Source organism: Myiozetetes cayanensis, unplaced genomic scaffold, assembly GCF_022539395.1.
Source record: "Myiozetetes cayanensis isolate MyiCay16 unplaced genomic scaffold, myiCay2020 scf2-11, whole genome shotgun sequence".
In the NCBI taxonomy this organism is placed as follows: Eukaryota; Metazoa; Chordata; class Aves; order Passeriformes; family Tyrannidae; genus Myiozetetes; species Myiozetetes cayanensis.
The window spans coordinates 6,095,518-6,121,637 of NW_026087411.1; the positions used below are offsets into that span (position 1 = coordinate 6,095,518).

Genomic DNA, 26,120 nt, shown 5'->3' on the forward strand with positions numbered 1-26,120 from the left:
ACAGGCACCTATCTGCAGCTTGGCTGGATTTTGCCATGACAGTAGAATCAAGCTACACTCCAAAGCCATGCTGAAGGCAACAGGCAGCATGTTAAGTTTGTTATAGTGGTATCAAGTGACAGCTGCATTTACTGTATTTCAACATAGAACATAAAAGGGTCTTTAATTGAATGGGCAAAGAGTACTGTGTTGGTAGTGGTGCATTTTCAGCCGATGGGTAGCTCTTTAGTCAGAGTACCATGCTATGCAAGCAATTAAGAAGATGTGTTTTGGGTTTTTTTTAAAGTTTTAATTGCACATCCCCAGTCCACTTCTAATCCTATCCAGTTTTACTAAAATTTGCTGCCTCACATTCCTCTTCAGGCTCTGCAGCAGCCCTGCTTCTACCATCCAATGCTTGAAGCAGCAGCCATCAGCTCTGTTCTCGGCTGTCTCCAGCAGGAACTCAGCACACAAGTCCAAGGCAACATCAGCCAGAAAAAAATGAAAAAAAGCTGCCTGGCACTTTTTGCTGCAAGTCCAGTTTCTAAAGCTTTTCTCCCAAGGGACAGAAGATGAAATTAACCTCCCTGTGTTAAGACAAAACTATCTCTGAATACGCTGTGTTGTAATCATGTTTTTGAAACAATAATCTTGAGTGGTTACATCTCCCCAAAGCTTCCCCGTTTTCTCGCCTTTCTACTGCTCCTTAGACCATCCTTCCACTGGTCCTCCTAGAAACTCAAGGCTCAGCACACAGAGAGACTCAGGACCATCAGAAGGTTTTCATGGAGAAGCAGCGTAACAAACACGATTCCAACATTACACATTACATGGAAAAGCCATCACACTGTACCAGGGAACACGGTCTCACAGCTGCCACGGGGCAGCTCTCAGCTCACAGGGCTGGGTTGATCCATGACCTGGGTATTCTCTGCAAAGCTGCCTGTTTGCTGGTCTGCCCAGGGTCAGGAGAAACACTCCGCATGTGAAAATGCAAGACAGAGAAAAGCTCTCTGCTACAAATGTTACAGCGTGCTCAATCCACAGCAATGCAAATAAAGCCCTCAGCCCCCGTCTACACTGAGAAGCTGTTGCATCGGTCAAGAAGAAGAACCCCCACTTCATTCAGGTGGCTTCAAGCCCTGCTCTCAAGGGTTTTCTCCGAAAGGAAGTAGGTAGCAAGTCACCGGATCAGCATCAACCGAATCACTGGTTGGGTTCTGATGTTCTTTAACCTTTGCACATGTTCTTTAACCTTAAGTCTAAGGTAGCAAACCTCAGTTCCAGTGTTGGCAATGCTGCTGCACTTTTTCCTTTAATTATTATAATAATCATAATAATAATCATTGTTTTCCCCTTCAAATACTAGCACGTCCAGTAGATTGCACACCCATCCCTACTAGCTCAGTGCTACAGTGAAATACCCTCTAAAGCTTTCCTGCGATTCCTACCTTGGACTGGCGAGGGGCTGTGCCAACACACAAACATTTCCCCCATTTCCCAGCGAGGTGCACGCTGCTACGGGGTTTTGCTATTAGAAATCCAAAGCAAACACTGCAGCTGGAGAGCCAACAAGGTGGTGGATCTGCCTTTTGCTGCCCGCCTGCCAACTGCAAGCACGGTTCAAAGAGCTGAGACTGTGGCTGGAGTGAGAGGAGCCCGTTTTCACTGAGGCTGCTGGATTACTTACGGTGAGGAGAAAGAAATCCAGCCACCTTGTTAATGCCAGTCACACTAATGGGCTGACCTTCTGCAGCACAACATTAACACGGTGCATGGGACCAAGCCTGACAGCTTGTGATCCTGGTAAAAGGATGTTTCAGCACATAATTCAGCACATAAGCAGTGTTAAGGCTTCTGAGTACCTGCAGCACCAAGTCTGTATGGGGGACACAAACTTGTCATGCCTCATCATCTAGGAACACCAGGCAACCTATCTCAGGTGTAGCATTCGAGATTATCTACAGAATATTGCCTATACATTGCTTACTGTACCTTGTGAGAGGTGAAGAAGATGGCTTTTCTCCATTTTTAACTAAAATACCACAATAAAACAAAACAACCACCAAATCCCCTCCCCCCAACAAACCCAAACAAAAGATTTTACAGACATGGTCAGTGTAGCTTTATGCCCAGCACTTCAGAGACACCCACTGCACTCATGCTGTCCTTGTTGCCCACAAAGCTGTCTTGAATACAGCGTTCATTAAGAATTGTGTTGCAGGGAAGAGCAGGAAGTATGGCAAAAATAGGAGAAAGGGCACAAAAGTAGATCCTCAGGAAGGACTCAAACACTTTATGATGTGCTTGAGGCTGCTGAACACTCTGGGAGCACCAAAATGCTCCTCCCTACGTATCATTATCCATGTTTTCTCTATTTTCCACGTCACTCTCACGGATGAATGGACCTTTGTACATATGGATGACACCAAAAAAATGACCCCAGCATAGATGGTATTTCCAGCCAGGACACAGAGAGGCTCCGGGTGGAGGCCATATGGATTTAATTTTCCTGCACAGAGATCAAAGGAGAGCGCTCAGAGCGTCTTACTCGACTCCAAATAAACATCCATGACCAGAAAAGAGGTTACACAAATGACATGCATTGAGCTCCTCTGTGCCGGAAAAGCCTCATGTGCTTTTCTTCTAATTAAACCCTTCCTCCATGGCTCCTAATTGATACCTGGACAAACAGCTGTAATACACTCCAGGAAATCTAACCCTGTACTTTGCTTTACTTGTGTGACATGGACTCAATCATCGCAGGGCACACTGCAAACTTTCATTTTCCTGATAGAAAACTGATTAAAAAAACTGAGATAACAAGGCCTTCCTACTCCCCTTTTTTGCACTTTAATACTTAGCTCAAAGTCGAAGTACTTTATGTGGGAATCTTTTAACCACTGCATCTTTGCTTTCTCCTTTTCTTTTTTACCATGCAAGTATTCTCAGACTAATTATGCACATCCTAGACAACATAGATCCAGTTTCTTGTCTTCTCCAGTTTCTTCCTTCTAGATTGCCAATCATCTTTACTGCTCTTTGAGGGCTGGTTATTTCATTTGCAAAGCTCCCATGCCAGGACTCCATACTCCGTGCCAGAAGCACCTGCAAAAGCAGACGAAGAAGAAAGGACCACGATACAATAACCTTTATCCACCTACATTTCTAAATTCACTGAAAACTCCCACAGAACCATGCTGACCAGTTCCAAGCTCGTACTCCTCTCAATCTGATGCTGACTGCACCTCCTGTCAGCCAGCTCCCTGTTTTGCTGGGGCCTGACTTGAGCTAACCAGCTTAAATTTCCAGGATCACTCTGCTTCTCCTGTCAGTGTTAGTAAAACACTATCTTGCTCTTAAAATGTACCTTGTCCAGCTCTTTCCAGTGCTCTTGGGAACGATCTGCTACTTTTTGGACTTAAAGGATGATGGTTAACGCTTATGATTCTACTTTCATTTTTAGTAGTGTGGGAATTACTGCTCATATATGAGAGTGATCCTCTCAGTCTGCTTCCGTCAGAGCACAGAAAACAACACCAGGCAGGCTTCCCCTCCTGTATGGAGCACTGCAAGCTTCACCATGCCTGCCCTGGATCAGGACATTCAGCATTAACTACTTTTTACAAGGGCATGCAGTGATAGGACAAGAGGGAGTGGGTTTAAAGATGAATGAGGGCAGGTTTAGATTAGACATTAGGAATAAATTCTTACTCAAGAGAGTGGTGAGGCACTGGCACACGTTGCTAAGAGAAGATGTGGATGCCACAATACGTGGAAGTGTCCAAGGTCATGCTGGATGGGACTTCGAGCAACCTGGTTTAGTAGAAAGTGTCCCTGCCCATGGGAGGGGCTTTGGAACTAGGTTAAGCTTTAAGGTTCCTTGCAACCCAAACCATTCTATGGTTCTACGATTCTATTTCCTAGTTCTGTGATTTTATTAAGTCCTCTAGCAGGCAGCACCAATACCTTTGGTTTCCTCTGGCCAACTGTGTGCTTCTCCTAACCTCTACTTTGTTCTCCCTGCAGCCACAGCCTTCCTGTTTACATCTCCGCCGTCGCTTCCCTTGGAAAGCTGGAGGGCTTTGGGGAAAAAAAAAAGGAAAAAAAAAAAGGACAAACAAACAAGCACTTCCTCAAGATGCTGGTAGTTGCGTGCCTGCGCCTCTCTCCTCCTACCACCGTCCTCTGCCCGGTCACAACAGTGTCACATGCATTTAACAGCTCGGATTTCCTGCGATCTAAATGCTAAAAGATGCGGTGGTGCAAAGTGCCTGCCGGTTGTATCACTGGCAAGAGGCATTTCGCTTGCAGAGAAGTCAGTCCAGGGGGATCACCTGGGGGTCATCCCGTATTCTCATTCTGGCAGGTGAGGATGAGTTATTCAACACGCTGCACGTTCGTGTTCTCACACCAATTCCTTCCAAAAAGGTTCAGTATAGCGACAGCTGGAGTCCTCTGGCACCTGAAGGAGGCTGAAGCCTTCCAGGGTCTTTCCTTGTAGCACCAAAGATGGTGAAGGAGCTCCTCATCCTGTACCCTGATGGGTTTTTGGTGCACTCAGTATCAGCTGGGAGCTGCCATCTCAAATCTCCTGGAATACCATAACATCAGTGCCCCACACAAGGCCAAAAAAAATGCTAAGCGAGAGCTTATGCAAGTCTACTAATTTATTGAGCCACAATATTGTTTAAAAAGATCAAAAAAATGAATACTGAAGAAAAGTAACATTATCTCCTTGTGGAAGATCTGTGAGAAGAAAGCATTTACCTTTTCTCTTTGTGCAAAGCCCCATCTATACCATACATTGCACAATTCCAACAAATTATTACAGTAGTATCTACAAGGGAAGAAGAAGATACACCCTGATTTTTTTTCCCTAACTTTCCACTGGTTTTTTTTTGTCTCAAGCTCTGTTACAACCACTCCACGCATGTTCAGCACATGATAATGAAACCACAAGTGTTTATCTCAATCCAAAATGGCTTCCTTTTTTTTTCTTCTCCCCTTAAACTCAGATTTAACTACGGTTTTAATTCCTATTTACCAAGGTCACAAAATTGACAGGAGATGCACGCTTACCCTTTGATGCCCCATTATACAAACTTGGTTTTCTTTTTCCTCAAGGCAGTTTGATCCAGTTCTAAGTTTGACTTCCTTGCTTAGGATTTGCCTGCCTCTGCCACTACGTTCACTAATATCTTGCAGAAAGAGAAATTATAGCAAGGAAGAGCCTTGGTCTTGAGATGGGTCTCTGCTGCATTCATGCAGAGGGAGGGCAGCTCCTCACCCAGCACTCCACTGTGATGTTTTGGCTCCCAGACAAGACGGTAGTGAAAGACTGACATGTCAAGACTGCCCTGCAAGGCCTTCTTTTGCACTAGAAATTAATGCTCAGAGAAAAGAGTGATGGCTTTGCAGCTTTTCGGCCTCCTAAGGGAGAGACATATGCACGCACTGCCCAAAAGCAAGATGAATACAAGCTCTGCTAAACAGTTCTCACCATGATGGGAAATCACAAGTTGACAAGATGTCTAAACAAACCCCCTCATCCAAGACTCTCTGAGGCAGATCAAGTGGTATCTCCAATATTAATCTGCAAGGTGGGGCAAGGACCTGCAAGATGCTCCTTCATCCAGGGATGCCTTTTTATTAATGTTAGCACCACGAGGAGGCTGGTGCCCAAACTGTGCTTTCCTCCACTGCAGGGACAGCCCTGGGAGCTACCAGGCCAAGGTTGTGAAGATGCTCTGGGATATCAACGCAATCCAGTGCATCCCACCACGGAAATCCAAGGCAGTGCCAGAACAAGCAGTGAGTTACAGGCCCAGCTCCGACGGATTCAGTGACGGAGTCGGATGATGACAGCTCCATTCGAAATAGAGAGCTGAGGGGGAAAGCCGGTTACTCATCCAAATCCAGTGCTCTCCCTTGGAAATGCATGTATGATGCATACCATCAGTTCTGAGATGGGAGAAATCTTCTCCCGTCTTCACCCTGTCCAGATGTGCCTTGGCTGTAACGAGTCCATGGAGGATTTGGGAGTTCGGTCCTCATCCAACACACGTTTTAGGAGAAATACATTTACATGCGCACATTTAACGCATATATTTAAAAACTGTGCTGAGATAAGCTAACAGTAACCAAAGTTAGTAGTGTAGTGGCTGAAAAGATTGCCTCCATCCCATTGTGACAACGCAACACAAGAGCTGGGCGTAGAAAATGGGCACTTCTTTGTTGACTAACACTCAACCTTGCTAACAAATTAGGTGGAAATCTGTGGTCTCAAGAGAAAGCCCAGATGCAGCGGCATCCCCCTTCCAGGAGTCCAGCTCACACTTGGACAGGAGACCTCCAGATGCACTCAAAACCAAGTAAATGAAGTCTAGCTGAAACAATGCTTCGCCAAAACCAACACAAAGACAGTGACCTCTGCAATTCGGTGCTACTTGCAGATGTCCTAAAGGATGCCATCAACTATGTCATAAAAAAGGTACTTTAACCCTTGGTAGTGATTCATCAAGATATTTTTTCTAGCAAAAAAAGTCTTATTAGTGAGGGGAGGGTTTCCTATTATTTGCAGGAAAATTCAGAAGAGAACAAGTAGATACTAATTTGTTAAAAAGACAGATAAACATGTACAGGAAATACTTCTATGAAGGTCCTGATCCTCTAAAGATTAACAATCTACAGTACTGGAGACAAAACCATGACACTGAGGAAATAACGAACTATAAAAACAGGAAGAAGTGGAAGTTTATTTTTTTTATGTTATTTTGAGGGAATATTTGTTTTTCTGAAGCTTAAGATACCAGCAAAAGCCTCCATCTGCAGGTCACACTATTCTCTATACAAAAGCAGCTGCACAGAGTTTCCTCACCCAGGTCCCCAGAGCTGTTGGATGGAGAAGCCATCCTGCACATTACAGACCCTAATCAGCATTGTTATTCAGTTTTCACCTCATCTAAAGTCATTACAAGTTGTTGCATGGACGGTGTTCTGTCCGTGACGCCAATAAATCGAGTTATTTTGCTGTTGCATTTCTCCCCCACAGCCAGAGGACTGGGTGCTCCCTCCAGATATGTATTTTGGTATATTTGCTCTAATAATATTAAGGTAGTCCTTGTTGGAAATGAAGGGTTTTGCCACTCATGTCTTATACCTAAGTTATTTCCAGTGAGTCAGGCTGAGGCACAGCACTGCCTAGGGGTCTCCTGCTGTTAAAGGAGGCGGGGAGTGTAGGAGACAGGATCTTTTTGAAGCATCTTCTCCACCTTTTCCCTGCAACAGCCTAAAAGAAATTTAGATAATTCCCACTGAAGCCAATGCTACACACATGTACTGAGTGCCAACCTAAAAGCAGAATGAAGCTCACATCTGCCTGCAGAATTCCCAGAGCACGAAAAGCCAACAATGCAGAAAATAAGTTTAACTTAACCCGAAAGAAAGGCTTAAGTATTTATTCTCCTAATACGTCCTCTTCATTTCACTCTTTAGTACCATTTATAGTTGAATTATTTTTGTCCACTGAAAGTGATCCCTTTGAACTAGGGCATTTGTAGTTTGGGGAATATAATTAAATTTCCATGTTAGTTAGCGGATGTTAGTTAACTATCAGGGGGGAAATGATCTACATTAAAAAAAGACAAGTACAATCAGCTTTCCACTTGGATTTGACCTCTACCACAACTGGAACGAAGATGTAGATGCTATTTGTATGTTTACTTCATGGAACATTTGTACAAATATATAAGTATCTATATATCAGATCAAATATTAAGCATTTACTTTTTGTTTGACACAGAATATACCAAGCCACATGTCTTCTGGTTTTGTATCAAGCAGAACCATGACATTATGGTCAATAGTGAGTACCTGCCTTCTGCCAATTCATATTCCCTTTCCACGGGATACTTTCCATTAAAATCCTTTAATGAGCTGCTGCACATTCAACAGACCACCTGCTGCCTTTGCTATCTTTTGGTTTTGTCTCTCGTGTGTCCTAATGTACCAGGGTTTTATGAGACCAAATGTTCTACACCACCTTGGAGCTCCTCGTGTTAACTACTGGTATTGGTAATTAAACATCGCACGTCAGTTACAAGGAGAAATTGGAATAATAATAATAATAACACAGAGACAGAGCCCTTGAGCACCAGCTTCTAGGAAATCACTATCGAGACTGTTAAAGTTTATGCCTCTCTTGCCAATTAAGCATTTGAGGTGGAACTGTATACAGTGCTCACCAAGGCTCCCTAAGCTTTGCACTCTGAAATGCCACACAGAAATGTCATTTCAACTTTGAAATGACACCCAGATGATCTGGCTTCACCTCTTCTTTGCTCTAGACGAAGACGAAGGAATGAGCTGCCGAAAATACCTGGGCAGTACTTCCACAAAAATACCAAACTTTGACTCCTGCCATTCAGGTAGATCATCAGGTGAGAGCCAATCCCCAAGAGATAACATCTCTCATCTGCCAATACCCAAGAGATACTTTCACAAGTCACAGACTGGGTCTTCAAGTCCCTGTCTTCAAAGCACATAAAAATAGCATGAAGTAAGACAAAAGCAAACTAAAATGCTGGCTGCCTTGTCCAAAGCAGGCTTTCAAGCTTTGGCAGCCCTGGTGACAGAACACATGGGGCCCAGGACGGTTGTAAGGCAGCTAAGGCTGAAAGTATCGGACATTTCTTCTTCTGGGACATCTCATGGTTTCTTGGCTTTGCACAGCCCTGGCTGGGGTGTTTTTTGCCTTATCCAGTAAATCCACCAGTGCTGGAGGTCCATGGGTACTTGCACGCCAATGACACCAAAAATAAAAAAATAATAATAAAGTCAAGCAGCTTCAAAAATCTTGATGGCACTTACACACTGTGGACTCTCCTGCCAACCAAGGTAGCAAGGGGAAGGTTGGGTTCTGGTGCCAGGGACCCCAGATGCCCATCACGCCTATAATGACCAGGTGTTGCCGGGATGGAGGATGGTACAGGGACTATTTCAAAAATCCCACTACTGGACAGCGCTTGGGACTTCCCTGTGACCCTCTACCAAGCACTGCAAGTTCGATGTGGCTCCTCACTTGCTTTCCTGAAACCCTGCTGAGAAATGGGCAGGGATGGCTCTGCTGAGCACAGCGGTGCTCACACCATTTCCAAAAAGCTGGTTTTATTAACTTCAACCTGCTAACAGCTGGCAAGGCAATAACCTGCATCCACGGGCTGCTGAAAGTGCTCCATATCCCACTGAGATTTGTAGGGATAAAATTAAGTTTTTCCTTTGATAGGGAGTAATTCTTGCTCGGTGCCACAGTGCTTGTTCGGGCAGGCTTTCTATTCACCTGGGGCAAGCACGCTCTTCATGCTTAATTAGATCGCATCCCAGGCTAAAACACTTAATAGTTAATTGAAACTTTGTGCCAAACTATGGTCTGCTCATGTGCATGTCTCTCATGCCTCGTGTAGTGGAAGTCCAAGGGTGGGAGTGCATTGTGGGGCGGGGACAAGGTTTAATTTGAGCCAAAAGGAATAACACGTTCAGCACAGTGCCGAGGTAAAGAAACGAAAATAAAATGAAAATCCACTCTGCCACAGTCCTGCTCCATGACACAAGCAGACTAACACATGCACGATCCATAATGCAGAGGAGAGCTAAATGCCAAAAAGTGTTGACAAAACTAGAGGCACAACCATGGACAACATAAGCCAAGTCTGCTGTGCTACACAAGCCTGCACAAGCCTTGGAGCTACCAAAGCCTTGGAGCTACCAACAAGGCACTCTTGACAAAACTAAGGCCATCCTGCAGATGGAAGTTGCCACACACAGAAGCAAGTATCTTTCTGAAGCACAGAAGAGGTTAGTGTATTTAACATTTTAATTAGATCATGAATGACGAAGCTACAGTGTCACAAAAGAAACTTGCTGCATTTAAAACGTTCCAAAATAAAAAGAATAGAAGGACTGGGTTCTAGCCTTTTAGGTATTTCCTTCCCCGTATTTATGGTCTTTATAAGTTTATAAAGGCCATATTTAAGTTTTCAGAATAAGTTAAACATCAAACAGCAAGAACATGTACAAGATGTGAACAAGCCCAATCCTTTCAACTTTTCTTTATTCAATTAAGTGAAGAAACTCATTCATGTTCCCTGCAACGCAGCACCTTCTGACGAGCCACACTTTCCCCTCTCTCCAGTTGCACATTTTCTCTGGGTTTTAAAAATTTACCTTTGCTGTCAAAGGAGTTTCTAAATCCCCTTTAAGAATGACGCAGCAAGAGATGCCTGAAACAGGTGCTCAACCAAGGATGATTCCACTGAAGCCATGCAAGGAAAAACCCTACTCTGCCATGTCATCAACTTAGGGAGCTGTAAGGACATCTCTGGCAATCTACACATAGGACTTTTCCTGGACCTTATATAATACATCCTTGGGAAAAAGATCATAAACTTTTCAAGTGTTCTGCTGTCCAGAATTTGAAGCTGAACATCAAATCAGCAAAACACCCTAGTGGGTTACTTCCTTTCATTGATGAAGACTTATAGCTTTCAACTGTCTCGAAATGCACGACATAACAGGAAAATTCACCTCTGAATTAAAAAAGAACCAAAACCAAACCAAACCAAACCGAAACCCCCGCAAACTTTTCCGCATTTTCTGTAGTTGTTGCAAGAGATCTTGGGCAGAGCTTTAGGCACCAGAGAGTTTTCTCCTAACACAACACCACTTCTGTGAAACACAGCACGGCTCCCTGCATTGTTTGCTCTGCACTGTGGACTTCCACGCTGCACGTCCCTCCTTGCCAACCGCAGCCATCCGTCATGCTTCACTTGCCTCTCCCTGGCTATTTACTTAAGGCTGGGTACAGCCAGGAATTCCTTCGTGTAACAAAGTGTACAAACGTGCTTTTATGCGGGGCATTTTGACACTGGAGAGTGCTCTCTCAAGGAGTTTCCCTTTTCTGCCATGAGGAGTCGGTTTTACTCAGAAGCTCAGGGACCTGCAGAAGTTTCTCCCTGACAAAAGTCATATGCAGAAGCAGAGGAAAGGGGCTGAACGTTTATTTCATCCACCTAAGGAAACGAGGAGCTTAAAAGAGTGGTTGGGTATTTTTGATAGCCTTCTTTAATTAAAGAACTTGCAAAAACCCCAAGTACCCCTCTCTCTTGCACCATTCTGTAAACAGGGGTTCAGTGTGACCTTCTGCTCCCCACCACTTCATGGAAGAAAGCAGAGTTGCCTTTCCTTTGGAAACACCACAGCAACTCAGTACTGCCAAAGAAATGCACAGAACTGGTAGTGGTGTTGTACCTCTGGAGTCACCTGAAGATGCACTGCTATTGTGCATCTGGATGACATCACGCAAGCAAGGCGATGAGGATGAACTCAAGGCATTGCAGGTTTGAATTAGCAGTTGAGGTAGAAGCCAACTGCCACACTGCTGGGCATCTGCACCCTGCAGAATCCAAAAAGGAAGACGTGTCAAGGCTTAACAGGCAAAGAAAAAAGCCAGGTGCTCTGTGTCTGGTAAGGAATGCACCTCTGAATGATGAGTCAAGGAAGACTCATCACATCTGATACTGGAAGGCACCATCTGCAGACAGGAAGAAGATTCACTTCTCCTGGTCTGAGAAAAATACAGTCACCACCTTCCTGTGCCCCCTGTTGCAAGGGGTGACCCAACTGGCCCCCATTCACATCACAGTAGTTAATAAAACCATAAACTGGATTGAACCAGTACAAAAAATGTGGTTTTTCTGCTGACCTATAACCAATTAAGATAAATTTCTCTGCCATCCTATCCTTGCCTTCTCTCCCCACTGCTCTCACTACATGCAGAGATGTTTACTTCAACATACACTGCAGAAAAAAAAAAAAATCTAGTGCTAGGCACACTCAAAAGTAATGTTGGTAGCTATTTACCAAGCATTTTTTAATGCATGCTAAGATTTGGACTGTCCCTTTCATAAAAAGACTAAAGGATGTGAAGGATCTGTCTTTGACGCTCAGTTCTCAGCTGAAGGCCAGTTAATGCTGACCATCTGAAGAGACAAACTCTTCCAGGCACAGGCATGTTCCCTACAACCACCAGCAGCAGCTTTCAGCTAGATCCCTGGAAGTCCAATAATGAGCCCTTTATAGCATTAATCACAACAAACAGCATATGTTATATATTGTCTCCAACTGCTCCTCAGACGACTGGTCAGAGACAACAGATCCAGACGCCTCTCCCCAAGCAGCTGGGTTTTCCCACCCTTGCTTACAGGGCAGGGGTTGCTTTAATACTGGACAAAGGCAGCACTCCGCTGCTTTAGATATCCATACCACGAGTAGGTATAGCCAGGGCTCACTGCCTGTGATCCAAGGCAAATGATCAAGGTCCAACCAGGGATGCTCATTTTCAGTCCCACCTCTAACACTTATACCTCAAGAAATCAGAGCACCCCTTTCCTTAAAACATATACAGGCAAGTCCTACTTGCAGTTGAGTATTTATTTTCAGGAAGGTACCAGACTCATGTAGAACCACAACCCAGTAAACAGTCTTAGGAAAAATTATTCTTCCCATTCCTGCAGCAGAAGAGGGAAACAGTCTAGTATTGAAATTTAAGTGCTGAAACAGAGGACATATTTTCCCCTGTATCATCATACCCCAAAATCAACATAGAAACATTAGATACACCTGTAATCCAAAGAGAACTGATTCAGAAAAGCACCTTGTGATTTTATTGCTTTAATCACTGCAGAACGTGGAGAGCATCTGGCCAACAGAGGCAAACCCAAAGCACTAAGTGCTCTCCTGCTCACTGCTATTCCCCTTTGGTTTTCTTCTAAGTCAGCACGGAGAAAGCAAATTAGGCTTCCAACTCTCAGCTCCTACAATCGCATGGCACCGACTCCAGAAGTTTATATATTTTCTTTTTAAAACATGAATGGGAAAGTGTACACAAACACCCTTCTTTCCCCATCCCTTCCTTCCCATAAGGAGGGCTGTTTGTTTTTTTATTTGACCTTATGAAAGGTTGGGGAAGCTATTCCACCAATACTCTGATAAAGGTAGCCCACGCTTCCTTAGAGATACAGCAAAGGGAAGGAGGAAAAAAAAAAAACCCAACCACCAAAACACCCCCACCAGCAACAAAGCTGCTAGATGTATTTTTTCATGACTTTTGTACAGAACAGCGAATTTTATCAACAAATTAACCCAGTTTACAGTTCACTTAGAGCCTTCCTGAACAAGAAAATATAGAGTACATGAATGCAGAGGCACTGAGGACTATAGAATCTCAGTGGTCCACAGCCAAACCCTCGTATTCAAGATAAAAACACCTCAGATGGGGGTTTTTTGTTGCTTAGAGGGCTTTGGAATGAAGGGGGTGGTGGTGGTTGATTTTTTGCATGCCCTGGAAATTTATTTCAGGAATCTTGTTTAAAGGCGTGCATGCAGAACCAAACTAAATGAATGGTTGGTGGCAGACTTTGTTAAGCCATAATTTTTTTCATTCACAGGCTGTGATTTTAAAGGGCTCCTCGACCGCTCGCTGGGGGAGGATCAGTACAACTGAGGTCAACAGAACACCAACCACTATCTCCACACCCACAAACTGGGAGACCCTGGCTAGATCTTGGCCTCTGGGCACATGAGCATTTTTGGGACCTAATAATAAATCTTGGAGACAAGCAAGAAGATTTTTACTGTTCAAGCACAGGAGAGGGGTTGGGTAAAAACATCACTGCACACATATTTTAACATTATCCAGCCCGACATCATGCAAAGATGGCAAATGCAATCCCAGGACCAACAAACTCTTTTGGAGTTCAATCCAAGTCATCAAAATAAGTGTATTTCTGGCTCCCATTTATGTGCTGTCTCTTAATCATTTCTGCACATACCACATACTTAAAATCCTAACTTTTAAGTGGGGGAAGATCATCCTCCTCCACGCAGGCATCAAGTCGAACAGATAAAATCCTCCACCTTCCTCCTGACCCTGCCCATCCACACAACTCTGCATTTGGAAGGATTTTAACCAAAAATGGTCACTTATCCAGACAGACTGACCTGGGAAGGTTTAGGACTTCTGAGGAAGGGCAAGACTTTAATGACTAACAAACAAACCTGATGAACAGCTCAAAAAACAAACAAAAAAAAAGGGCTGACATTTATCATATAACTTGTTTTAGGAACCACTGTAAAAAGGCACATCACTGACCTGATAAGATCTTCAAAACCAGTGGTGTTTATGTATACATAGGCACAAGGGGAAATGGTTTATTTGGGCTTTAAGGTTCTTCCTGCAGGATGCAGTGTTTATAAAGGGTATTTCTAGAACTTCCTCATTGCATTTGTGAGACCGTGCTCTCCGTAAGCCTCCAGCTCATCTCTGCACCAGCCTGCCCCTCTCCTATCACTCCTCCTTTAATTATTTTATTTTATTTATTGTTTTTCACCAACCCAGTCAACTCTCTGTATTTCACTTCCTTCAGACAACAAGCAGAAGCTCATCTCCAGCACTGCTTAATAACCTTCCAGCCATTCAACACACTCTCATGAAGTATTACTATACCAAAATGCCAAATACTTTCACAGCAAAAAAAAAAAGTAATTTTTTTCTCTTAAGCACCTCTAGTGGTTCAATTGTACTGCATCATTTTACTTCTTGCTTTTAAACAGAGAAAGTAAGCTCTTCATTAAGTTCTTCCTCTAATTCAGCTAAACACCAGGTGCCTTTTTAAAAATATGAGGTCACTTAAACAATGCAGGTATAACAATTACTATTTTATAAAGTTCTGTACAATTTCCTAACCTTTTCATCTTCACAGCCACCAAACTGCACACATCCAGTAACAACATGTAAAGCAATGATGGGCTGCAACCAGCTTAACACCTCCCATGCCAAGTTTCAGTCAAGGATGAATTATGTTGGCAGCACTATAAATTTCCAGCGATAAAGTTTTCGCTGTAATTTCACTAGTATTTAAAAAAAAAAAGAAAAGGCAGCATACTGCTGAAGTATCAGTGTAATTTATATGCACACACTTTAAATACATGGAGCATAACAAGCTCCTGAAATACAGAGATTTCCACTGAGGTCTAGCAGGGGTGTCTATCCTGGCTCTCCCTCACCACCAAGGCAAGCAGGGGTTTTAATAAAAGTTTAAAAATTAAAGAAAAATAATAATAAAAAAATTAACGCTAAGGAATCAGGCACCTCGGGTTTTACAAAATGTGATCACATAAGGTAGCAGCATTGCTGAAATTGTGGAGAAGATGGTAGAAGGTAGGTCTAGCTCCCACTTTCAGCAACGTGCTCTCCCATGCAGCTCTTCAATAGCCAACCTGGCAGCAGAGGAGGGTGAATTTCTCTAGTCGGCATGATCAGCACCCACTGCACGGGGCATTTAAGGCCAAATTGGGCATTCATCACCCCACTGAGCCACTGGACATCTGATCTCACACCCTCATCTGCACAGTACAGACAAATCAGGGAGAAATGCAAAGACCCAAGTGTTACAGCAATCACTCAAATAAATCGAACCAAAGTAAGTAACTGCACAAAAAACTAAGCTACACACTTGAAAAACTACAAGCCTGCTTTAAATTAGCTCAGGTGATACTTTCAGATCTCTACATAACTTTTAAGAACCAGACAGTTTGTAAATAATCACAGCCCCAGAGCCAGATCCCTGCAGCAGCGGCTGAACGCACTCGCCAGCTCTGCTGATGCCTTCCAGCAGCTCTTTATGGCATCCCTTGGATTACTGCAAGACGAAAGAAGGAGCTCTCCAGTATTAACACCTGGATACTTTTTCTCTTCTCAGTCCTCAAGGTTTTACAAAGGTCCCACGGACAACTGTCCCAGTGGGACCTTCCTGGCATTCCAGCCCACAATGCCGCTCGCTTCCAAGGCACGATCCCAGCAATTCACCCGCCCCTTGCCTCGTTTTGTCCCAGCTTGAGGCAAAGCACACGCTTCCCTATATGCTGCAACTTGAAGCATTAGTTAGTAACCTTCTATCAGCTCGGGGGCATACCTTTCCACTCATAAAACCAGGTAAACAGCCAGCATGCCTTCCAAGCACTTGGAAACCCAGGCGGGAGTGTTTGGACATGTCAGTGGAAGAAATGCAGCGAGCGGAGGTGAGCTGAGCTCTCTGCCTTCAGCCTGGGGGGTGAACATGATGGGTATGTTTTTGGGCAGCATCCCACTCACCATGGGGACCTGCTCAAGGTGCTACAGATGAGGAGTCGCTACAGTGGCAGAAAAATGAGCGCTGCCAATACCTGAAGGGAGGAACACGCCACCTATAAACAGATATACACAAGGCTATGTGTATGTCAGCTCAAGTCCCTGCCCCCAGAAAATGCTTTCCACCACCAGCATCTGAATTAAGAAGTAAATAAAAAGTATAAATGGTCCAGAAGACTCAAACAGGAAAGAAAAAAAACCACAACATGCAGATATGCTTCAGCTCAGATGCTAATTGCTGCTAGTGGCATCAACTAATCCTAAGCATGGACTTAACTCCTATAAAACCACATCATTTAAGAAATCTTGTCTTTCCGCAGGTGAGGGAAGGACCAGGAAGGAGCTGGTAGGCGAAATAGTGGTGCTGCAACAGGCTCCGGTGTTTAGGGAAGGAGCTTTGCGATTTCCCGCAGCGTTTTGAAACTCTGCTGTGCAAATGCCTTCAGATACTGCAATAGAAACTAATCTTGCTCCCAACTACTCAACGAACAGGCAAGTAATGCTCAACATTTTAATGTACAGCACAGGGGGAGAAGCTGCCCGGTCCACAGACCCACTTTTAACCAGCAAGAAAAGAAGTAATGGGACTATCCAAACAGGATGTATGTATAATGCAGTTAAAAACCTCCCAACCTAAGTGTTTCCAGATCTCCCTGGGACTCGAGTGCATGTGCAGAACATGCTCCTGTCCTTGCACAGCAGCGCAGGTCCTTACAAGCAGAGAGATGTGTTTCCCATACGCGGGATCAAAAGGCGCTATCAGGTTTTACAACACATCTCCCAGCGCCATCAGCGCCAGTCTGGCAGAGAGCAGCAGCAGAGGTGGAACAGCCACCAACTCAACTTTCCTATTAAAAAAAGGTGGGGGGAAGTGGTTGCTCTCAACAAGACACACACACGCTTTTTGTTCTTAGGAAGAGATGTACGCAGGTAACAAGTTCTAATGTTACTTTTAAAAGCCCATTTGATACACACCCAAATAAAAAACATCTATTTATTGTTTAGGCAGTTCACTGAAGACACTTCTGGCTTGCCTTTGACCTAATTTCTGTAGTACCTGGGACACAAAGAACTAGCTAGCAAGGAATAAGTTCCATCATCACGTCAGTCTTCAGGTCATGAAAAGCTTCTCTCCTTGCCAGGCACCGCTGTCAAAGTCCAAACATTTTGGGCAACTCTGGAATCCCACTGTTTTTGAACACACCACAGATGGGGAAATCAACTTATGTTGTTAGAAAGCCCTGTAACCCCTCCTCCCAACTCTTGCCAGTAAGAAGTTTCCTTCCTAGCTGGAATAGCCATCAGCAATACTCAGCTGATAGACTCAAGATCTCTCCTCCGATTACAGCACACGTAGGAGTTGAGAACAAAGGAGGGGGGTGGGGGGGGAGTAGAAACATAACAAAAACCCAAAACATAGTCCTTGAAGTGAGTTGCAAGCAGAGAAAGTCAAAGAATAAAGGTATTTAAAGAGCCTAAGAACAAGCAGGCTGGAGACCAAAACAGTAATTTGGGTTAAATCTCACTTAAAACTACTGCAACAGGTAGAACCTGCCGGTTGTTGGCAGAACGTCTCCAACAGCCTTGAAAGCAGACTTTGTAATCCTGCTTTTGATAAAACACACCTTATTTTAAGGTGAAGCATCTACTGCATGGGGCAGACAGTATTTCACTCCAATGGCTACATATGGGGCATGTTACTGTGATCACCTTCTCTTGATGTGAAGAGAAAACACTGCCAGGAGGGTCTGGCTGCAGCAAGAGAAGTCCTGCTTCCAGACAAGAGCAAGGAATTGAAATAAAATATGCAAGAGGCAAAAAACACCCCCCAAGAGCTTAGGGAATAGAAATGGAGACAGAAAATGAAATGCAGCAAAGACACACTCTGGACTTTAGGATGATGTCCACCTGCCCACCCAATGATTCTTTGGTATTCAGCTGGAGTAGACAAACAAGGTAGGGAACACTGCTGTATTTTTGGGTACCAACACTGATGGTCACACATATATGACAACCCCCCACCCCCCAAAACCAGCTGTGCCAGTGGGCAGAAGTGCAGTATTTGGGCACTACTTTGCTGTTCTTGCTACCTTAGCAGGGCCTGTCCTTCATCCTGACTCCATCCTTCCAGCCAGCACGCACAGTCCACCGAGTAGAGGGGGCCAAGAAGATGGTTTGCCTTGTGAGGAACTAAAGCATGAGAAAATACCTGGGCAAACCCAACCTTTGCTCTGAAAAGCTGATGCAAAACGAAAGGTGAGGATTAGATGCAGAGGGAAGGCATCAATAAGGCAGACAGCTGCATTTCTCTGCAGCTTGAGAGGGTCAGGTTTTCAGTACTGAGCAAGCACCAAAAAAATAAATGATTAAAGGAAATTTGACAAGGAAAGGGGGTGGACGTGGGTAGAGAAACGGGAAGGAAGGAAAGCTCACAAGATCTTGGCAGAAAACCAATAGGTAAGAAAAGAAACAAAAAAAAAAAAAAAGAAAGCATTAGAAACCATCAGCTGAGTTTATCCATGGCTAAGGTACAAAGAAATGGTCAGTGCAAGCAAGGCTGGGAGATGCTGTCCTGCTCTGCTTGCTGCCAGGCTTGGAGCAGACCTCTCTTTCCAGTGCTGGGGTTTATGCAAACACAGCTTCTCGCTTGCTTTTGGTAGCCCACAGAAATGGGGACTGCTGCGGCTTGCATCTGCTGTCAATCAACTCTGCAGTCTATTTGTGCCTTTTTTTAGTCAACTGACCTTTTTCAGTTTTCTTCTTTTTAAATTTCTGCACTGCTTTAGAAGTGTAGGTCCTCCAAAAATCAAACGCTCCACAATGCAAACAGGGCATATATCAAAAACACTCTCCAGAGCTGTACTTTTAGTTTCACTGATCTCCGTGCCCTCTCCACCCCTGCACAGCTCTTGCAAGAAAGATCACCTTCTGCTGCTAAAAAAAAAGGGTGGGGAAAAAAAGAAAAACAAAAACCTCACATTTTTCAATGAATTTGTTTTAGGAAGTAGTTCCTATGGTCATTCTGCTGGAGGGCAGAAAATTGAATTTATCGATTCCTCAAGCATGCCAGTGTGTAGGAAGGAAACAGGAGGGCTTGAAACAAATAGCTGTGTCTCATTCCTGAGCTCCTATTTTCCAGCCTGGTCCAGGAAGAAGGAGGACAACTACCATCATCTCCCTGCAATTTGGTGGCCGACAGGAAACGATTTTGTGGTTTAAATCCAGCTAACAGCAAACCAAGCCCATGTTGAGAGTGAGCCTTGCCACACAACTTACTTTTGTTTGCAGCCTCGGGATTTAATTAACAGGCAGATAAAACCTACCTTTTAACCCACGCTCCAGGGTGTGCCCTGGCGAGATAAAAAACAGGCTGCAAAAACAGGTCAAAGAGGATCCCATTGCTGGTGCGGCATCTGTGCTGTGCTCCAACACTATCCCACCACCAGCATCCCAAAGCACTTCTGGATGAGGGGAGTTGCACTGAAAAAAACCTCACTTTTTGGCCCAAAGCTGGGTTGTTTAGGTTTCTCCTCCTCAATGCAGAATCGGGGTTATCCAAGGGCTGCCCAGGGCCACAGTGTGGACTAATAATGTGCTGAGAAATTCAAAATCCATCTCCCTCCTGCTTGTGGCAACCCTCTTCCCCCAGGTTTCCCTTCCAGTTGTCCGACAAAATACCCTCTCCATGTATCTTCCACCTACAATTTCTTTTTAAAGCATTTCCAAGACAGAAGGAGAAAGAGTAGAAAGGGTAAATCCCTTCTTCCCTCCCCCCTACCCCCCCAGCTTTTTTCATCCAACAGAGCTATTATTCCCTAATAAACAGCAACTTCTCCCAGTGACTGAACAAAGCAGCTACTTACATGTCATATCTTAAACAGGCATGTTTTCAGGCCAAGAAATAAACAGTTACATTTTGGCAATCCTTCATTTCCTGTCCTATTTGCGAGCAATAATGTCATGACACGCAGCGCGTCCCATGCCTTCCTCCCTGGCTGAAACTTGCAGCAAAATAATTTGGCTGAATGAGCTGCCTTTGATACCTACAGAAAAATCACCAGGCAAAAACACAGCGAAAATGAAGGGGGGGTGGGAAGGAAATAAATTGTTTTCAGCATAAAGGGCAAGCTGCAATATTGATAGACTCAGTATTCAGACAAGCATCTCTGGTCTCTGCTCAGCGGTGGAGGGAAGCGGGGTTTGGGGACCAGCGAAAGAACAAATGAGACTTAAGTTTAATTTTCTTTCCCTAGACTGGGAAAAACGCATCGGTGTGATCTCACGCCACATTCTGCTGTCCCGGACAACACCACAGCAGCCCTATACATATCCCACTTAACCCAGTTCGTTAAAAGCCTCCGGGGGACCAGTCCCACTTGCAAACACTTGGCAGGCGCGCTCCGAGCCCGCTGGAATAAATCAAGCGCGCGTTCCGAGGAGCGGGGACGCTCCGGGGACACGGGCTCGGGCAGGGCATCGCGGCTCCATCCCAGGCAGCGAGAGGCTGCGGACCAACACTTCCTCGTTCTCTGACCTTTTCCATTTAATTACTTCCTGTGACTTTCTTGGAACCATGCATCGGAACGAGCAGGCGGCAGCCTCCGGCCATAACCGAGTCACTATAAGGGTTCGGCCCCATCCTCCTACGGAAAGACATCGGCAGCCCAGCCGGGAGCTGGTGGTTTTGGAGAGGGTCACCGCTTGCAGTGGGCAGCTGCCCAGCGCCTGGATACAGAGGCAGCGCTCCCCGAAGTTCTCCCACCGTTGCAGCTTCGTGCCTCCAATTTATTACCAGGCGTCCCCACTTTCCCCCCCACCCTGCACTGTGTGCGGGGGGGAAAGGAGGGAAGCAGAAATTAAGGCTGAGATGCAGAACGAGGCGCTCGCTTTGCAATGACGAACTGACCTCTAACTATCGATCTGAAATGGTGCAGTCGTGAAGGGACCGATGAGTTTACAGCAGCATCCTAAGCCCTATTTTTTTTCTCTCCTCGGTTTTATAAATTGTCTCAAACCTCAAAATCTTGTCTAGCTGTTCTCAAGAAATTGTATTTAAAAAAAAAAAAAAAGGTAACAGAATGGGGGAGACCCCCTTATTATTTACTTTAAGAGGGTTATTTTAAAAGGCGTCCTGACAGTGGTCTTTTTTTTTTTTTTGTAATCTGGCTGTTAACATTTGCTCGCAGTGCACTCCGTGAAACAAGAATAGCTATGCAAATTAAAGCCAGATATCTAGGGCAAATAGCACGCTATACTACCATTGTTCTGACAGCTTGAGAAAACTTATCAGGAGAGCCTGTCCTTATTTCTTTTAACACCATATATATTGGAGAAAAAAAAAAAATCAAATCACTTCACCCACCACTGAAATGAAAAAACAACCCATGAGTCACCGGCTTCAGCGACGCTATCAATCAATGCAAGGCTGGAAGTGAGGAGCTTAGAGAGGAAACCATGGCTTACCTAAAACACCTCGCTGTGCCCTGCAAGGCAAAGGCCTGGACTAAACTCCGACAAGCCCAACCACGGCCTGCAAAAGAGCCACTCGGGGTAAGGACCATGAGGCATCATTTATCCTGAAAGCCACCACATCCAGACCCCAATAAAAAGGCTATTGGTGGCCTGGGAATGGGTTGGGTACCAGCTCCCCATGGCCACCAGCAATCCCCATCTCCCAGCGACTGAAGCACAACGTTGTTGGGTTGATTGGTGACCCCACAAGAGGTGGTGTGACCCGAGAGCTTCCCTCCCCAGCCCAGGGAGGGACACACACGAAACCCATCAGCTGAAGCCTCCATCAGCATGGCAGCACAGTGGCACGTGGAAGAAGAATTCACTCCAAAACAAACTGCAGCCTACAATTAAGGGAAGAAAACCCCAACCAACCATCAGAGCCAAGTGCTCGGTGTTTTACACCAACACTCACCTCCACACCAAGCCCTGCAGGAAAACACATCTGGAGCAGTATCTTGCCACAAGATGAAGGCTGGCTGAGTGTTACAATTTTGTCTACTGAACTGGGTTAGTTTTGGCTCTGTGTTCTCAAACCCAGAGACAGGGACCCCCTTCCCCTCCTCTTGTCCAATTTGCAAAATTAAACAACGAAAAAAATAAAGCCCAAACGTAGAACTGGCAGATTTTTATTGGAAATGAGTTGGCCACATTTTTCCAGCCTGTTAGGTCATGACAATCCATGCAAGAGAAATTCGACTTTTTCTTATTCATTGCAAGAACCTTACCAACTTCAAAATAACCACAATTTCAGAAGCTACATATAAACACGTATTTATAGTCTCTTCATTAAGAACTGCCAAAATAACAATCCCTCTCAGCACGTTGCAGGCAGAAGCCATTTCCTTCGCCACTCATGTTTCCCAGCAAATCGCCCTAAAATAAGTTAACCGGGACGAAGGTGCAAGTGTGGCACATGCCACCAATTATGATATTTTCTCAGGCTCCAAACGAGCCAAAAAGTTGCACAATTTTGACGCTGCTTTATAAGCCCTGCGAGGAGTCATTTTAAAGCACGGTACATCCTATGGCGCTTGGCACCAACCCAGTCCTGCACGCCAGTGAGTCATTCCTCTTGACTGTCAAAACCCCGAAGGAGATAGCCAGGAACAGCCCTTGGGCCAGCGCGGCGTGAAAAAGCCCTTCCTGCCTTCCCCCCGCAATAGCCTTGGGTTTTATTTTTGGGGAAGAAAACATTAAAAAAAAAAAAAAAAAGGAAAAGGGCACCGTCAGGCATTTTGAAAGCCTCGGCGCGGCCTCTCGTGGGGGGGTTTAGTGGTGGTGGTAGGGGGGGGTTTATCCGCGGGGAGGCGGCGGGAGCGGGGATGGGTACCCGCATCCCGCCGGGGGTGCGGCGGGGCGGGGGGTGCCGGTGAATGGGGAGGCCGCCGGTGACCGGGTTTATGAATGCGGCGTCATGTGACGGCGGCGGCGGCCGCCCTCCTATTCACAAAACGGCGGCGGCCGGGGCGGGGACCCGCGACGTCGTGTGTCCCCCCCCACGCTCCCCGCCTCAAGCTCCGCGTCCCAGAAACCCCCGTTCTTCAACACCCACAGACCCGGGGGCCGCAGGGCAGGGGCGCTCAGCGCTCCCCCCCTTTCCTCCCTTCCCCGCCGCTTCCGCCGCCCCCGCCCGGGCGCCCCGAGCCCCTGGGCCGGGGCGGGGAGCGGCGGCGCAGGGCCCCCTCCCGCGGTGCCCCGGAGCCCGCGCCGCCCTCCCGGGGTTTTTATGAATGAAGGGCCGTATGCAAATGAGGCACGGCCCGGGGAGACGCGAAATGGCGGATGCGCGGGCGGGCGGCGCGCACACGTACGCGCGTGCCCGCCGTCCCTCTGTCCGCCCGCTCCCGGTCCGTCTGTCCGAGGGGGGGGGTGAGCGACCCCCGGCACCGCTTCCCGCCGGGGCAGCAAGGTGCCCTCCCGGCCAGAGCCCCCTCCGCCCGCCCGCCCGCGGCCCCGCTCACTCGTCAGGGTAGGCTTCCTCGGTCATCTTCTCCCCGTCTAGGCTCATCCCTCGCCGCGGGCGGCCGGGCTGCGCCTCCGCATCTTCCCCGGCGCTTCACATGGCGAGGGAGGCCGCGCCGCGGCGGGCCGGGGCTGGCGGCCGCGCCGGGCCCGACGGCGCGGGAGCGCGGGCGGCTGCGGGGAGGAGGAGGAGGAGGAGGAGGGAGGAGAAGGGAAGGGAAGGGGGCTACGGCCGCGCTCGTCGCCGGGCGGCGGCGGCCGGGGGCGGAGGAGGAGGAGGAGGCGAGGCGGCGGTCAGCGCGCCGCGGGGGCGCGGCAGGGCGCGGCGACGGCGGCGGCGGCGCGGGGTCAGGCCGGGGAGCGGCGCAGCGCCCGGGGGCAGGCGGCGGCGCCGGGCCAGCCCCATGGCCGCGCTCACGCCATGGCGGGGCGCCGCGGGGGCGGCGGAGCGGGAAGGGAGGAGGGAGGGGCAGGGGAGCCCCGGCAGGAAGCGGCGGCGGCGCTGCCGCGGCCGCCGGCGCAGCGGAGCAGGGCAGCGCCGGACCCGGGAGGAGGGCAGGAGGGAGGGAGGGGACGGAGCCGCAGCGGCGGCGGCGGTGGAAGGAGGAGACGCGGGCGGCGGTGGCGCCGCCCGGCCCAGCCCGAGCCCCCGCGGCGCAGCGCAGCGCCCGGGTGCGGTCCCGCCGCGCTCGCCCCCGCCCGCAGGCGCCGCCCCCGCGCCCGCCGCAGCCCCCGCGCCCCGCCCGCCGCCAGCGCCTCCCGCGGCCGGGCCCGGGTGGGGTGGGGTGCGATGGGGTGGGATGGGATGGGCCCGGCAGGCTGCGGGTCTGTCCGACCCTGCTCGGCTCGCCCGGTTCAGCCTCCCCCGGCCCCGCTGAGCTCTGCGCAGCCCGACCCAGCGAGTCCTGGCTAAGCGCTGCCGGGCCGCGCTCAGGATCACGGAATCGCAGAATCAGTTAGGTTGGAGAAGACCTCTGAGATCACCGAGTCCAACCTTTGGCCGAACACCGCTGTGTCTGCTAGACCATGGCACTGACTGGATGTCCAGTCTTTTCTTAAACACCTCCAGGGCGGTGACTACACCTGGTATAGCCCATTCCAATGTCTAATCACCCTTTCTGTGATGGAATTCCCCCTGATGTCCAGCGTAAACCTCCCTGGGTGCAGCTTAAGACTATGTCCTCTTGTCCTGTCACTGATTACCTGGGAGAAGAGGCTGATCCCCACCTGGCTACAACCTCCTTTCAGGTAGAGAGTGGCAAGGTCACCCCTGAGTCTCCTTTTCTCCAGACTAAGCACCCCCTGCTGCCTCAGCTACTCCTCACAGGACTTGTGCTCCATTCCCCTCACCATCTTCGTTGTCCTTCTCTGGACATCTTGGCTCACCTCAGCCTGACCTCTCCAGCCCAGCTGGGTTCAGCCCAGCCCAGTTGGTTCAGTTCAGTTTGACCCAGGGCAGCTCCTTGCCATGGCTGATGAGACCCATAGGAAGAATTTCCATACCAAAATGCTGTGTGTCCAGTGGGGAGTCTGGCAGCCAGTTGGTAAAAAGAAGAGCCCAGGGAGCCAGTGTTGGCCCCACAGCAGCACATCCTGAGGTGGTGGGGCTCCTCAGCCCATATATCTGGTTTCTCACCACCCTTGTGTTCTTCCCACCTTATCTTCCCCTCGTGAGAGCTCAAATCGATCCATGTAGCCATGTTCAGCATTGCTATGGGGTCTGTGCTGGCATGCTGGTAGCACCGTGCAACTTTTTTTGTAGGCCAGTTTAAATTTTTTTTTTTTGCTGCAATGAACAGTGCCATAACTGTAAACACTCTCCCAGCTTGCATCTATAGCTGTGCCTTGACATCTGCCCTTGGGACTTGCTTGGTCCACAGAGGAGGGGGTAACAGGAGCTGACTATTGAAAAGAAAGTTTGAGGCTGAGTTTTGGTTTTGCTTTTCTCCACCAGGTGCTCTGTGATCGGGCAACCCTGGGAGAAGAAAGGTGTCCCACCCAAGCTCATCACCTTACCCTTCCAGCTTCCATAGGCCCCTTGCGTTGAAGCATCCCTTCCCTATTGCAGGTAGGGAAAATGTGCCTTCTCTGCTCTCATTGCATAGGGATATTCAGTCTCAATGCAGCTGCACTTCCTGAGGGAGCCACTTGCTGATTTATCTTTCAAGTCTAACCTATGGGATTTAGTCTTCAAGGGGCCTTCATATTTTGGTATGGAAATTGTGTTTCTGCTCCGTTGGGTTTCAGTTTCTAAGTGCTGCTAATTTTCTTTTCAGGAACAGAAATGGACACTTGGAGAAAAATCTGTGGACTGCTAGTAATGGGATGAAGGCAAGAGCTGATGAAAGCTTTGAGGTCTTCTTTCTGGGCAGTCACCCCCAGGGAGAAGCAGCATATCCTTTGGAGGTGGTACCAG

At 47.3% G+C, this 26,120-nt stretch overlaps 1 protein-coding gene across 1 annotated transcript in view; it reads right to left on the bottom strand.

Moving 5' to 3' along the window:
• Window positions 1-23,866, bottom strand: part of SPRED2 (sprouty related EVH1 domain containing 2) — a 60,552-nt gene extending 36,686 nt beyond the window's left edge. Inside the window, exon 1 of the mRNA XM_050315137.1 lies at window positions 23,704-23,866. Within this exon, the coding sequence (XP_050171094.1) occupies window positions 23,704-23,750 (47 nt within the window). The 5' untranslated portion in view covers window positions 23,751-23,866. The remainder of the gene's footprint in view (window positions 1-23,703) is intronic.
• Between the last annotated feature and the right edge of the window lie 2,254 nt (window positions 23,867-26,120).